This window comes from Canis lupus, chromosome 28 (genome assembly GCF_011100685.1).
Source record: "Canis lupus familiaris isolate Mischka breed German Shepherd chromosome 28, alternate assembly UU_Cfam_GSD_1.0, whole genome shotgun sequence".
NCBI lineage: Eukaryota > Metazoa > Chordata > Mammalia > Carnivora > Canidae > Canis > Canis lupus.
In genome coordinates, this window is record NC_049249.1 from 14,334,583 (window position 1) to 14,348,439 (window position 13,857).

At 37.4% G+C, this 13,857-nt stretch overlaps 1 protein-coding gene across 11 annotated transcripts in view; it reads left to right on the forward strand.

The window, feature by feature from the left end:
* Positions 1 to 13,857, forward strand: part of BTRC (beta-transducin repeat containing E3 ubiquitin protein ligase) — a 184,361-nt gene that overhangs the window by 159,175 nt on the left and 11,329 nt on the right. For all 11 annotated transcript variants that reach the window (XM_038578563.1, XM_038578568.1, XM_038578569.1 and 8 more), the window contains 7 exons: positions 3,483 to 3,579; positions 4,190 to 4,327; positions 4,794 to 4,912; positions 6,554 to 6,803; positions 7,332 to 7,450; positions 9,057 to 9,167; positions 10,632 to 10,710. In XM_038578563.1, coding sequence (XP_038434491.1) covers positions 3,483 to 3,579; positions 4,190 to 4,327; positions 4,794 to 4,912; positions 6,554 to 6,803; positions 7,332 to 7,450; positions 9,057 to 9,167; positions 10,632 to 10,710 — 913 coding nt within the window. The remainder of the gene's footprint in view (positions 1 to 3,482; positions 3,580 to 4,189; positions 4,328 to 4,793; positions 4,913 to 6,553; positions 6,804 to 7,331; positions 7,451 to 9,056; positions 9,168 to 10,631; positions 10,711 to 13,857) is intronic.

Sequence of the window (13,857 nt, forward strand, 5' to 3'; positions counted from 1 at the left end):
AGAATTTTAGGGTAGCTAGGAATATTCCACTATCCCTCATGGGGGAAAAAAAAGGAAAGGGAAAAACCCTTGCTTCCAAATTGGAACATCTGGCCTGAAATCTCTATTACAGAGATTCACTCCCATAGTGATAAAATATACTTTGCTCCCATTTGGACTGTGAATAACAATAAACCTTTATCAGACATTGGGAGTTCCAGGTTCTTTATTTGAAGGCAAGAAGAACAAGGAATAGGTGGCAGATTTGGACAGATGCATGTGAAAATGCCAAAGATAAGAGTAGGCTCCACAGTTTTAGTTGGGGGTGGCAGTAAGAAGCAAGATCTGTTATATTAGTTAGAAAGAAAGAAAACAAACTAGATCATTGAAAAGATGGCCTTTTGGCCTTTTAAGAGGAGTATATAAAGGAATGGCTGAGAAATAACCTAGAATCCCATAGTAATTATCACTCTTTCCTCTATCTATTCAACCACAGGAACCCATTCCTGTTCTTTTGAGTATCCTTCGAAGTTTAGACCATATTCCTGTCTTAAGCTACATTTGCCATCTTAGCTTAATAGAGTCCTGTGAAATTACAAGTGTCCACCCCATGAAGACCTCCTTTAATATCCCCTTGACTTTCTCTGGCTGCTTCTATTTTTAAATCTTGCCTTTCTTCTTGTGTTAGTGTCCTCCCCCTTAAAAAATTTTTTAATGTATGATCACTTTCTCATCTTCTTTCAGATTGCTTTACTAAGCCTACTGTGTCAATAAAATCTGTCCTACCTTTCCCCAAATGCTGGCTTTGAAAGTTTCCTCCAACCAAAAGTAAATAAATAAATATAATTCTCTAATGAAGCTTTGGGTTTAACTTCTATTCCACTGTTGTATTTTGTATCTAGATGAATTTGACAGTTCATGACAAGAACTCTGTCGTTTTTGATTTTCAATAATATTGAATGTGCTCTCTCTGCTCAGTAATGGTAACTCTTAAAAGTATAATAAAAGATCACTTGGGGAATTCCATTTTCTTAATCAGCAGATCACGTTTTATGATAACATTCTGAATTTAATATTGAGCACTTATCAGGTACTCACATTCTCAAAGGTATTAGGCATTTTGCATAGAAGTGGTCCATGTTGTGAAGGAGCTTCCATCCAAAAAAGGTTTTGACCTACAACACAGATCTAGACTGAAAAACTGGTTTTCAACACCTAGCCACCCCTTTTTTGTAGCACATTTAATTTGAAAGAAATTCAGAAACTTAAGAAAAAATTCAGATGCTTTAGCAAGGCATGAAAAATACATTGGGGTAAAAAAAATGAGATCAGACTCTTAGATGGTTTTTCTTTTCTTAGAATGTAGTTTCATTATATATGAAAAAAAATCTTGGGGTGCTGGTATTCAACTGCCAGAGATAAAAAGGAGGACAGGAATATACGAGGGATGGTAGGCCCTGGAAGACAATAAAATAGTTAAGAACATAGGCTCTGAAGTCAGACTTAGATTCAAATTCCAGGTCTACTCAGCTGGTTATATGTGACCTTGAACAGGTTACCTGACCTCCGTGACATTTGATTTCTTTATTTGCATAATAATAATTGTAGTGCTTCTCACCTCATGAAAGGATGTTGGAATTGAAATGATCAACTTATAATTATTAACCAGATTTAAAATCTCTTAATTCAAAATCTGTTGTTTGCTTGCGGTATGTTTGCAGAATAAGATTGTTCAGAGAAGAGCAGCTGGAGTGGCTCGGCGGTTTAGCGCCACCTTCAGCCCAGGGCCTGATCCTGGAGACCCGGGATCGAGTCCCACATCGGGCTCCCTGCATGGAGCCTGCTTTTCCCTCTGCCTGTGTCTCCGCGTCTCTCTCTCTCTCTCTCTCTCTCTCTCTCTCTCTGTGTGTGTGTCTCATGAATAAATACATAAAATCTTAAAAAAAAAAAAAAACATTGTTCAGAGAAGTGTACTTGTGACCCAGAATTATTTCATAATGTGTCTTGTTTGCCCTTTATGTTGATGTATCATGTTTCTTGCTCCTATTAGCTCCTCTTTAAAAACTATTATTTTAGCGTCACCACCATTGTAAATTTCCCTTCCTGTATTAACATAGAAGTGAAAGGCAGTTACCTTCCTGACAGGAAATTTTCTCAACTAATTTTCAAGGTGTATAATAGGAAGAGGGCAGGGGAGAAGCGCTCCTGGAGACATTGAACAATTAATTATATTGTAATGGAGCTATAGAGGGAGGAGTGGATGACTGGCCCAGAGAAAACATGATTTCTCTGGTGCCAGGATTACACTCAGAGGCATTTCTGCCTATCTCCACTTTGCAAGGCACAGTGCCAGTGAGAACAGCAGTTAGTACACCCATAGTGGGGTTTACTAGCTTCCACACCGTGTTTGGTGGGTTCTTAACTTCAGGATGAGGAATTAAATTTTTTACCCAGCAGGAAGTGATTGCCATTTACTGATTTTTTTTTTGTAGCAAAGATCTAGCTTGGGATATGAGTATTACAGAGATGTGCTGTCATAAGGAAGGAGATGGTAACAAATGTTGCTCACTGGAATCAAGGATAGGCAGTAAAATGCATGTATGTATGTACATAGCCAGGAACACACCTGTGAAAGAATGTCATGCCTTAGACTTGACAGCACAGTGCTCTTAGGCATCTTTTCATCTTCTTCTATACCTACTGCTGGGTACTCCTTTGTTCCTTTCGCTTGCTGTCAAAATGAATTGCTCCTTTAAAGCTTAGCTACACCAATAACCATCAGCCTGGGTGCCTGAGCTGCCACTACACCTTACCCCATGTAAATGAAGACTAGAAAACATGATCCCCAACACAGAGGCATTCTTAACTGCCCACAATGCTAGGCTTTACTGACATGGGCACAGCTTTACCCAATGGGGGAAAGAAAGAAAAACAAACTGTGGGGCATTTGCCCAGTTCAGAGGTAGTAGTTATCATCACTAATAAAATTTTCAAAAGATAAGACTAATGAATCTTTGTGTACAGATGTCTGATAGATCAGTTGATAAATTCTGATTATACGTATGCTATTTGTTTACCTTAATAACATTATACTCTGATGGCTGCATTGCAAATCATTGTGTTTACAATCAGTATTGACCAAGTTCCTTAGAACCCAGAAAGTTACTCCTTAACATAGGACTCCTAAAATTAGGCTTAACCTCACACCTTTCCAGGCTAGTTATAGCGATTATATGGAATTTTAACTGTGAAAACACTTTGGAAGAAATATGAATGAAGCTCCCTATAAATGTGTAATTTTGTGATTTTTATTGGGAAATATTTGTTTTTTTTTTTTTTAGGGGACAGTATTTAAATTAGGCTTAACCTCACACTTTTCCAGGCTAGTTATAGCGATTATATGGATTTTTAACTGTGAAAATACTTTGAAGCAATATGAATGAAGCTCCCTGTAAATGTGTAATTTTGTGATTTTTATTGGGAAATATTTGTTGTTTTTTTAGGGGACAGTATTTGTTCAAAAACAAACCTCCTGATGGGAACGCTCCTCCCAACTCTTTTTATAGAGCACTTTATCCTAAAATTATACAAGACATTGAGGTAAGAATCTATGTATGTATGTATATTTGGGTATTTGCCAAATACTAGAGAATCATCAACATTCTTCAGTAACAGCATTGTTTCTGCAAACCCATTAAGGTTTATTAATGTGGGTTAAAAATAAATTTAAGTAAATAGAGGAGGTAAAATATAGTAAATTGCCAGGTTAAAAGTTTAAAGAATGTTATAGCAGTAAGACTGTTGAAGTTGCACTTATTATCTGATATTCAAATATCTTCTGAATTGAGCCTCTTTGGAAGTTCACTAGTAGAAATGGCTACCACATATGTATGAGAAGCACTAAGTACATAATCTCATGTAGTACATATATAGCTTGCCCTCTGTTGCCCTCTTTTCACCAGGTTTATCATTTAATTGAGTTATATGTGGGAGAGTTCTAGAAAATAAATCTTTAATAGTTTTGCAAATGGAAAAATGTTATGCAGTTTTAAACAGTAGCTTTTTAAAAACATTTTTAGTTTGCCTTAAGGTTTATATATTTAATAGAGTGAAGCATTGAACATTTGTCATTGGTTGCCAAGAAGGTCAGATAAGAATTTAGTCCTGGTCCTTTCCTAATTACTGCCTCTTTACTGTTCCTTCTCCTCAGACAATAGAATCTAATTGGAGATGTGGAAGACATAGTTTACAGAGAATCCACTGCCGAAGTGAAACAAGTAAAGGAGTTTACTGTTTACAGTATGATGATCAGAAGATAGTAAGCGGCCTTCGAGACAACACAATCAAGGTGAGGTCTGTTCAGTTATGGGAGGGTAGCCGAATGAGCAAGAGTGTCCACATTAATAAAGCAGTCCAAGCATCATCTCTAAGCATTATTTCAAGAAAGTAAATGAGAGTTTTAGGTTCTTTTCAGTCCCAAAGCCAGAATCATTTCCTTAAAGGACAGTTACCTGCTTCTTGCCAGAAGCACGTCCTGGGTTAAATTCTCTTCTTAAAGTGCACTGAGTGTGCTATTACTCCTTTGGGCCTCACATAATTATAGGCTATCTCTGTTCCTTAATGAAAAGGATAAAGTCTGCATTAGTATTGAAGCCACATATATATAGGTGCTTTGCTATACCTATAGAAAAGAATGCATTCCACATTGCTCTGGGCTTTGATTCTTTCGGGGAATCAAACACGTAATAGAGCCAACAAGTCTCAGCAGCACCCCATTATCACATTGATCAAAAGGATCTTGTTTGCCATCCTAGATCTGGGATAAAAGCACGTTGGAATGCAAGCGAATTCTCACAGGCCACACGGGTTCTGTCCTGTGTCTCCAGTATGATGAGAGGGTGATCATAACGGGATCATCGGATTCTACGGTCAGGTAGAAAATTTCAAATGATCTTTTGAACTCTGGAATACCATATCTCCTCTGTTTTTTGTCATAGAAAGTTAGTAATTTTGTGTATAGCTGCCTGAACACAGTTCTGAAACTTCATAACTTAAGAAGAATAAACCATCAGCTCTCCACATCATTGTCCACCTAGAACTAGAAAACTTGATTTAGGAATGATTAAGGCAAGTTTACATTTTTTTCCCATTGAAGAAACTACATATTCTATTTTAATTTGGGGGAATCATCCATTATAGAAACTTGGTAAACCTTGCATTTGTTAGAAAAACCACCTCACAGGGAAATGATGTGAATGGAATAAAGCTTCCTTTTAGGTGGTTATAACTGTGGTATAGGCATGCATTATCTCCTTTGAAATGTGTACAGGTGAGCACTGCGCTCTCTTTGCCAGCACCTCCCATGTTATCCCTGCAGTTTTTAATTGCAAGCTTTATTCAGGGAGGGGCCCTCAATTTCCAGAGGCGTTAGTGACTTGATGACGCAGCCATTATGCTGCTGGAGTCCAGTGTAGCTTGAGTTCTGGGTACCAGCAGCACTGCTGGAACCCTCTGTTAGGAGTTTTGCCTTAAGCCAAAGGATTTAGCAAACATAATGCATCAAAAGTAACTTAAAAAAAAGAAAAAAGAAAAAAAGGCAGTTAACTGCATTGTTAGATTCTCTGAAGTTAAATGTTTACCATTCAAAATTATCCTCTGTGAATAGGAAAGGCTGCTCCTGTTTCTTATCTTTTGACTTAAAGGCATAGCAAACTCAGTTCTTAGAGTTATCGACATTTAACATTTATTGATGCTGTGGAGTGCCTCAAGGAAGCCAAAACATTGTAGAGACTAACATCATTTATAGGGTAAGGGACAAAATTATTTTCTAAAAATGGGGTTAAATTGAAAAAGGAAATGTGTTATGAAATCAAAGTAAAAATACAAAAATAGAGTAATCAAAGTAAAATATATCATTACACAAAATTCTCAAGCTATCCAAAGGTCCCACACTCTGCTGCTGGAAGCCCCCATTTACAATGGGATGGCTATTCTTGATCTTTACCCCCATTCAAGGCACAGAAATGGGGCCTTAGATTTAGAGTATAGCTCATCTTGGCGCTGACCTGTATGGTGAGACTGAAAACCCAGCATTATTAAGCTCGAATCCACAGTACTACGTCAGTCTGTTACAGAAGCTTCTTGGCCTATGTCAGTTCTATTTCCTGAGGGCTATTGATGGGACACTAATGCTACTGCTATTACTCAGATTCCTATTTTAAAATGTATCTCATTAAAGATAGCAGATTGAATGTCAAGTTTTATAATAACCTTGAAATCTGGGCCCAACTTATAGGTGATGGTGGTTACATCCTCATTCATAACCCTCATAACTCACACTCAGTAGTGTGTCTGAAGAATTTCACATTGGCAACATCCTATCCCTTCCTTTTCCTACTCTCCTAGTCCAGCCCTCTATCTATCAGTTCCGCATTGGCCATCAAAACTCTTCACCTCAGCTCAGCCTTAAAGTACACTCTGCTCTCTGGAAGGGTAGGGAATGTGGTGGTCAAATAGATTATAGCCAGGAACACCATCGAAACCTCAGATAACCTTCTAAATGTCTTTGTTCCAGGGTGTGGGATGTAAATACAGGTGAAATGCTAAACACGCTAATTCACCATTGTGAAGCAGTTCTGCACTTACGTTTCAATAATGGCATGATGGTGACCTGCTCTAAAGACCGTTCCATTGCTGTATGGGATATGGCCTCCCCAACTGACATTACCCTCCGGAGGGTACTAGTTGGACATCGAGCTGCTGTCAATGTTGTAGACTTTGATGACAAGTACATCGTTTCTGCATCTGGAGATAGGACTATAAAGGTAATGAGGCATTTTTCAGTAAGTCCCCAACTTAGAGTAAGGGAGTTCATGTAAAAATCTGGTCCAAAAAAAAAAAATCTGGTCCAAGGAAATTTCATATTAAATGTCAGTGTAGAGTAATTTAATATTTAATTCAGATACTAGTCTATGTGTAAAAAGGCAACAAGTGAGACAAGCTGTGTGAAAATTTTGGTTGGTGTCTATTCCTATAAATAATGGTGAGTTTAGAAGGGCAGGGGTAAATTTAGCTTTAAGAAAATTTGTCTGCCAACCAGACTAACCCCCTAAGAGTAAATTAATTTGAGGAATTCTCATGTGATAGCAGCCAGGTACAAATTAGCCCTATGTTATTGTGAATTAAACTTGTCCTTTTTTTCTTTTCTCTTTTTGATTTGGTTTGGTTTGGTTTGAGAAGTTGACTTACTGCTGTTGGCTCAGTGCTGTTTTCTGCTTCTCCAAGACTCCAGTTGCCATAGATCTTACTAGTAAAAGCATCAAATCTACTGCCAAATGCAATTTCTCTTTTAGGTATGGAACACAAGTACTTGTGAATTTGTAAGGACCTTAAATGGACACAAACGTGGCATTGCCTGTTTGCAGTACAGAGACAGACTGGTTGTGAGTGGCTCATCTGACAATACTATCAGGTGAGCAGCAAGTGCCTTTACCCAGAAGGGATCACTTTTACCCTGCCATTCATTGTTAGAGAGAGGAAACAAATTTTCAAGTGTATGATATTTATAACGTTTTTCTTTTCTTTTTTAAAGATTTTTATTTTCAAGTAATCTCTACCCCAGCATGGGACTCCAATTTAAAACTGTGAGATCAAGAGTCAAACACTAGCTGGGCATCCCAGGTGTTTTTCCTTTCTGTAGCTTCTTCTAGGTTAAAAGTTTGCCACAAAAAAATAAAGTTTGCCCCAAGCAGAAAGATAGCACAGCAAAGCCTTTTGTTGATGGGTTTCCTTTCTATAATAGTTTTATTACCTGTTTTAAAGGTAACGAGGAAGTGGACAAGAGTGATAAGTAGATGGAGGTTGAAGGCCTTCCTCTTTAAATTCCTCCTGTGTACAGTTAAAAAGTGCTAATAACTAGCCAAAGGCCTTTTCTCTCCACCAATATTCTTAAAAAAAGAAAGAAAGAAAAAAGATTTGTTTCCCTACTAGAAATTGTACACTGTTTTCTTCACATTACATAATTATCCAGGGAGTTTCTAGCCTTTGAAATTATGAAGAATCCACAGATTGAAGTACTTTTTGGTGTTTTCCCTTCACAAAGATGAATGAGAGATATGAATAGAATTTGGAAGATTTATCAATCCTTTCCCTTCCTTCAAAAAGTACTAAGAAGATAAAAAGGCTCCTTTAGAAAACAACAGAGCTACTGTTAGGTCTAAGGAAATTTTCATTTCATTTGGATTGGTCCAAAAGCATATAGTTTTAAGATTTTATTTTTTTAAAGTAATTTCTATACCCAACATGGGGCTCAAACTCAAGCCTGAGATTAATCAAGAGTTGTACGTTCTTCTGACTGAACCAGCCAGGTGCCCCCAGTTTTTTTAATTAGCATGTAAGCATTTTTGAGAACTTGCTTTTGTTTCCATTATAGAGAAAAATTGTCCTGAACAATGGGTGAAAAGAGAAAGTGTCATTAGTAACAGAGGTGGACATACTTTGTGAGGGCAGGATATCACTGACACTATGTATCTCATTCTTTTTTTAAGATTTTATTTATTTATTCATAGAGACATAGAGAGAATGAGAGACAGAGACACAGGCAGAGGGAGAAGCAGGCTCCTCACGGGGAGCCCGATGTGGGACTCGACCCCAGGTCTCCAGGGTCACGCCCTGGGCTGAAGGAGGCATTAAACCGCTGAGCCACCCGGGCTACCCCATGTATCTCATTCTTACTGGTGATTTCAGGAAGCATTACTTTTCTTTTCTTGGTCATTTCCTTCACAGGCAACTGGGTACATTGAATTCATCCTTTTTATGCCTTGGAGACCCTGGTTACAGACTTATATAAAGCATTGTGCTTTGAAAATATATATTTCATTTTAACTTAAATCATACATTTTTCTGTCTGAGTTATACAGCAGAAAGGAAATAAATTACATTGAAAGCAATACATTTGGTATGAGTATTGATTGATTTTATTTTTGTGGAATTTTTTGAAGACATATGAAGTGTATTATAACATGCCAAGCTTAGAAAAGAATACATGAAAATTCACTTGACTCAATTTTCTCTTCCAGATTATGGGACATAGAATGTGGTGCATGTTTACGAGTGTTAGAAGGCCACGAGGAACTGGTGCGTTGTATTCGATTTGATAACAAGAGGATAGTCAGTGGGGCCTATGATGGGTGAGTTTGCTAACAGGGTTTAAAAAACAAAATGTACATCTTGATTCCTCCTACCGGAGGATGTTAAATACAGTATTTCCCTGACTCTAAAAGATTATAGATTTTACAGAAAGGATCTGATACAATATTTCTTGTGTCTCATCTATGTATTCCCCTCTCCTTTGTTTACTTTTCTAAGATATTTTTCCCAGTCATTTAATTGCACTTGTTTCCTGGTGATTTTCATTAACAGTTTAGTTATTTAGTTATGCATTCATCTGTTTTGATTCACCTATAAAGCAAAGAACTAGGAAAACACAGTATGCCAGGATATGTGTGTAAAATAATGACTTATTAATAAAACTGAAATATTGGAGGCAGTATCTTTGGGGCATAATGTGGTAGGCTCTTGAATTTGATGTCTTTGAGTAATTCCTAAAAGCGCAGCTCTCTTGTCTTCACTTCTCTTAACATTTTAGTGACAAGTTCAGTAATCTTTATTTTCTTCGGTCTAATTTCCAATGGTTTTAAAATCCATTCATGTTGTGAATGGATCCCATGTCCGGCAATGCTAAGCACATAGTAAACTCACATAAAAGTGTATTTACTTATGAAGGCCTCTTTATTATTTCTTCTTGTCAGGATGCCTGACATGAGGGAGTGGAAGGCTATAGTTCACATCTTGGCAGCTTTTTAAATATTAGAAACTACCTTACTACATTACCTTAGTTTAGGAGCTGGCAGTGATTAAGACAACTCATACAGTAGGAACAGACCATTTTCTCTGCTTTGAGTCATCCATCACTGTTCTACCCTGTGGGAGATTGTTCAGGGTGTGAGAACATACTCCAGTTACATGGTATTTTCTGATTGCCCTGGTTTTTATCTGTACCCACCTTTCTTGGGTTTTGTCTGTTATTTACCTTGAGGAGACATGACCATATGTTTGGTTCTTGGAAGAGCTAAACTTTTCTTATTTTAATCAAAATATGGGAATTTGTATAAACTCCAGAGTATTTCAATGGGCTCTAGTCCTCTGGTTCAGGTTACCTGGGCCATTCTTAGAATTGACCAGAAAGAAGATACTTCACAATTGTAGGTTTCTAGGTCTAAGTGATCTCTTCTATCAGTCTTTAAGAGTCTAATATATAAGATCTCTTCCTGGCCCCAAAGTATGGTATAACTTTACCATTCACTTAAGCTTGGTTAGAGCTAACCTATTTCTCATTTTTAGGTTAAACCTGTACATTTTTCCCCTGTTAAGACCAATAACCTCTACCCAAGAATGAATGCAAAAACCAAGTCTCCAAAACAAAAAAAAGTTCTTATATATTCTTGTGAGCTGCATTTATCATATAAATTACATTCATCAAAAAAAAAATTACATTCATCATACCTATTTATTGCCATGACTTTTTGCTATTTTTCCCATGGTCCCTTAATTTTGCTTTTAATTAAGATTTTTGTCCCCTTTTGGATCTTTAGAAAAATTAAAGTGTGGGATCTTGTAGCTGCTTTGGACCCCCGTGCTCCTGCAGGGACTCTCTGTCTACGGACCCTTGTGGTAAGAACCTTGCTGTTTAGAGGGGGTTGGGGAACAGGAAGGGAAAGAAATGAAACATTGATGTGGTATGGAATACAGATCTGGATTTGATAGTTAGAAGCTCACGAAACCTACTACTAAGTGGAAAGGCAACTAATACATGACAATAAAATATGTTTTTTTAGCGCCTTTCATCCAAAAGTGCTTTAGAGACTATGTATAGAAAGGAATGTGGCAGCTGTTTAACAGCTGCACAGCAACTCTACACCACAGTTTAGTACAGGAAGTGAATAAGGATTCTGTATCCACCAGAAACAGTAGGGGGTACTTAGGGAGAGAGAACATAATTACTCAAATTGGAACCTGTCCAGAAGCTGAGGACCTACACACCTGTGCCTGCAAAAAGTGTCATGGGAGTCTGTGTGAACCCCCGGTCAGCCCCCTGGCTCTGCAGCCTATTCAAGGCATGCTGCCTCCAGCAACATGAATCCCATCTCTTTTATTCCTTGCCATAAACATCTTGACATTTGAGGAAAGAAGTGACTCAAAAGGAAGAAAGTCACCTTTGAAAGTGCTAAATTCTTTATCATGGTGTTCACCAAAGGCCCGGATGAGAAAATGGCCTAAGGTTAAAAGCTGCTGCCATTGGAAAAAGAAAATTAGGTGGGGCACCAGGGAGCACAACTCAGGGTAAAGATGAGAGCTAGCATTTGAAGCCCAGTGTTCTGAATCCTAACTCTCAACATTTGGCAGCCTCTGCTCTGGAGAAGAGAGAGAGAGATGTTTCTTTGTCTTCCTGATTGGATTTAAAGCTCATTGTTGCAGCATCAGACCTACTTTACCTGCATGTTTCAGACATGTTTTTTAAAATGTATACTTTCATTCATTTAAAATTAATCTAAGTCTAAATGAGGTGTAATTTACATACAGCAAAATTTACCCTTTTTCAGTGTGTTTTTCTGAATTTTGCAGTGTGTAAACACCTTGATCGAGATCTAGAACATTTCTAACACCCCAAAAATTATACCGCTTCATAGCACTACCCTCTCCCACACCCCTAGCCACTATTCTGATTTTTGCCATTTTATGAATGTCCTATAAAGTCATACAGTATGTAGCTTTTTGCATTTGGCTTTATTCACTTCATTTGAGAGTCATTCATGTTGTTGCATGTGTTCGTGCTTAGTTCTTTTGTATTGCTGAGTAGTATTCCACTGTGTGAATGAGCCAGTTTGTTTATGCACTTACCAGTTGAAGGACATTTGGAATACTTCCAGTTTAGGGTGATGCTGAAAACATTCCCATACAGGTTTTTGTGTATACATACTGTTTTCATTCCTCTTAGGTAAATACCTAGGAGTGCAGTTTCTGAATCCCATCATAAAAGTGTGTGTGTGTTCAAATTTATTTATTTATTTTTAATTTTTATTTTTTTGTGTGTGTTCAAATTTAAAAGAAACTACCAAGCTGTTTCCCAAAGTGGCATTTTGGGAGTTCACAAATGCAAATCATTGTGTATTTCCACCGACGTAATGTTTGAGAGTCCCATTTTTCCATTTTTCTACATCCTTGACAGCACTTGGTATTGTCAGTTTTTTAAGAATTATAGCCATTTGACTGAGTGTGTAGCGGTTGTAGTTTTAATTTGCATTTCTTTGAAATTTTATGGTGTAGAACATCTTTTTATTTGCTTATCTTTTATGAAGTGTCTGTTCAAGTCTTGTCCTCATTTATTTATTGAGTTGTCTTAAGTTTTTAAAAACTGACTTATTAAAAAAAATAAAAATAAAAATAAAGATAAAAATAAAAACTGACTTATTGGTATGTAATCAAGATATTTAAAATGTGCAACTCAATAAATTTTGATGTGTATACACACCAGTGAAACCATCTACTTCAACCAAGATATGAACATATCTTCATATGTTCATATCCCTCCTCTAATCTCTCCTTCCCATCCCACACCACTTCCTATTACTCCAATCCCCAGGCAAATACTGATCTATTTTTTGTGAATATTGATTAGGTTGCATTTTCTAGGTTTGCTTGTTTGTTTGTTTTTAAGATTTTATTTATTCATTCATGAAAGACAGAGAGAGAGAGGCAGAGACTTGGGGGCAGAGGGAGAAGCAGGCTCCACGCAGGGAGCCCAGTGTGGAATTCCCATCCCGGGATTCCAGGATCATGCCCTGAGCCGAAGACAGACACTTAACTCCTGAGCCAGCCAGGAGTCCCAACATTTTCTAGGTTTTATAAACGAAATCATACAGTACAGTATTTACTCTTTTTTGTCTATCTCTTTTCGCTAAGCATAGTTATTTTGAGGTTCACCCTTGTTGTTGATTTATATCAATAGTTCACTTCTTTTTAAAATTGGCTGAGTAGGTACTCCACTATATGGTTTTACCATAATTTATTTATCCTTTTGCTGGTTGATGAAAATTTAGGTTGTGTCCATTTTGGGGCAATTATAAATAAAATTTCTGTAAACATTTATGTACAATGAAATGCTTCAGTTTCTCTGGGGTAATTCATAGGAGCAGAATAGTTAAGTTGTATGTTAAGTGTATGTTTCATATTTTTAGAAACTGCCAGACTCTTTTTTTAAAAAAATATTTCATTTATTTACTTATGAGAGACACAGAAAGAGAGGCAGAGACATAGGCAGAGGGAGAAGCAGGCTTCTCGCAAGGAGCCTGATGTGGGACTGGATCTCAGACTCCGGAATCATGCCCTGAGCTGAAGGCAGACACTCAACCACTCGCTGAACCACCCAGGTGTCCCCCAAACTGTTTTCCAAAGCAGTTGTATCATGTGACAGTGCATTAGAGTACCAGTTACTCCACATCCTCACTAATACTTAGTACAGTCTTTTTTTTTGAGTCATTCTAATAAATACAGGTTAACCCACCTGCGCTGGTGTGCACACCCACCACGTGGTGTGCGTGCCCGCCACCTGTTTACACGCTGCCTGGTGTGCACACCCGTCATGGTATCTCATTGTGATTTTAATTTGCATATACCTAATGTTAATAATGTTATCTTCTTATGCATTTATTTGCTGTCTGTATATCTACTTTGGTAAAGTATCTGAATCTTTTGCCAATTTTTTTAATTAACTGGGTTTCTCATTGAGTTTTGAGATTTCTTTTAACATATTCAGGATAC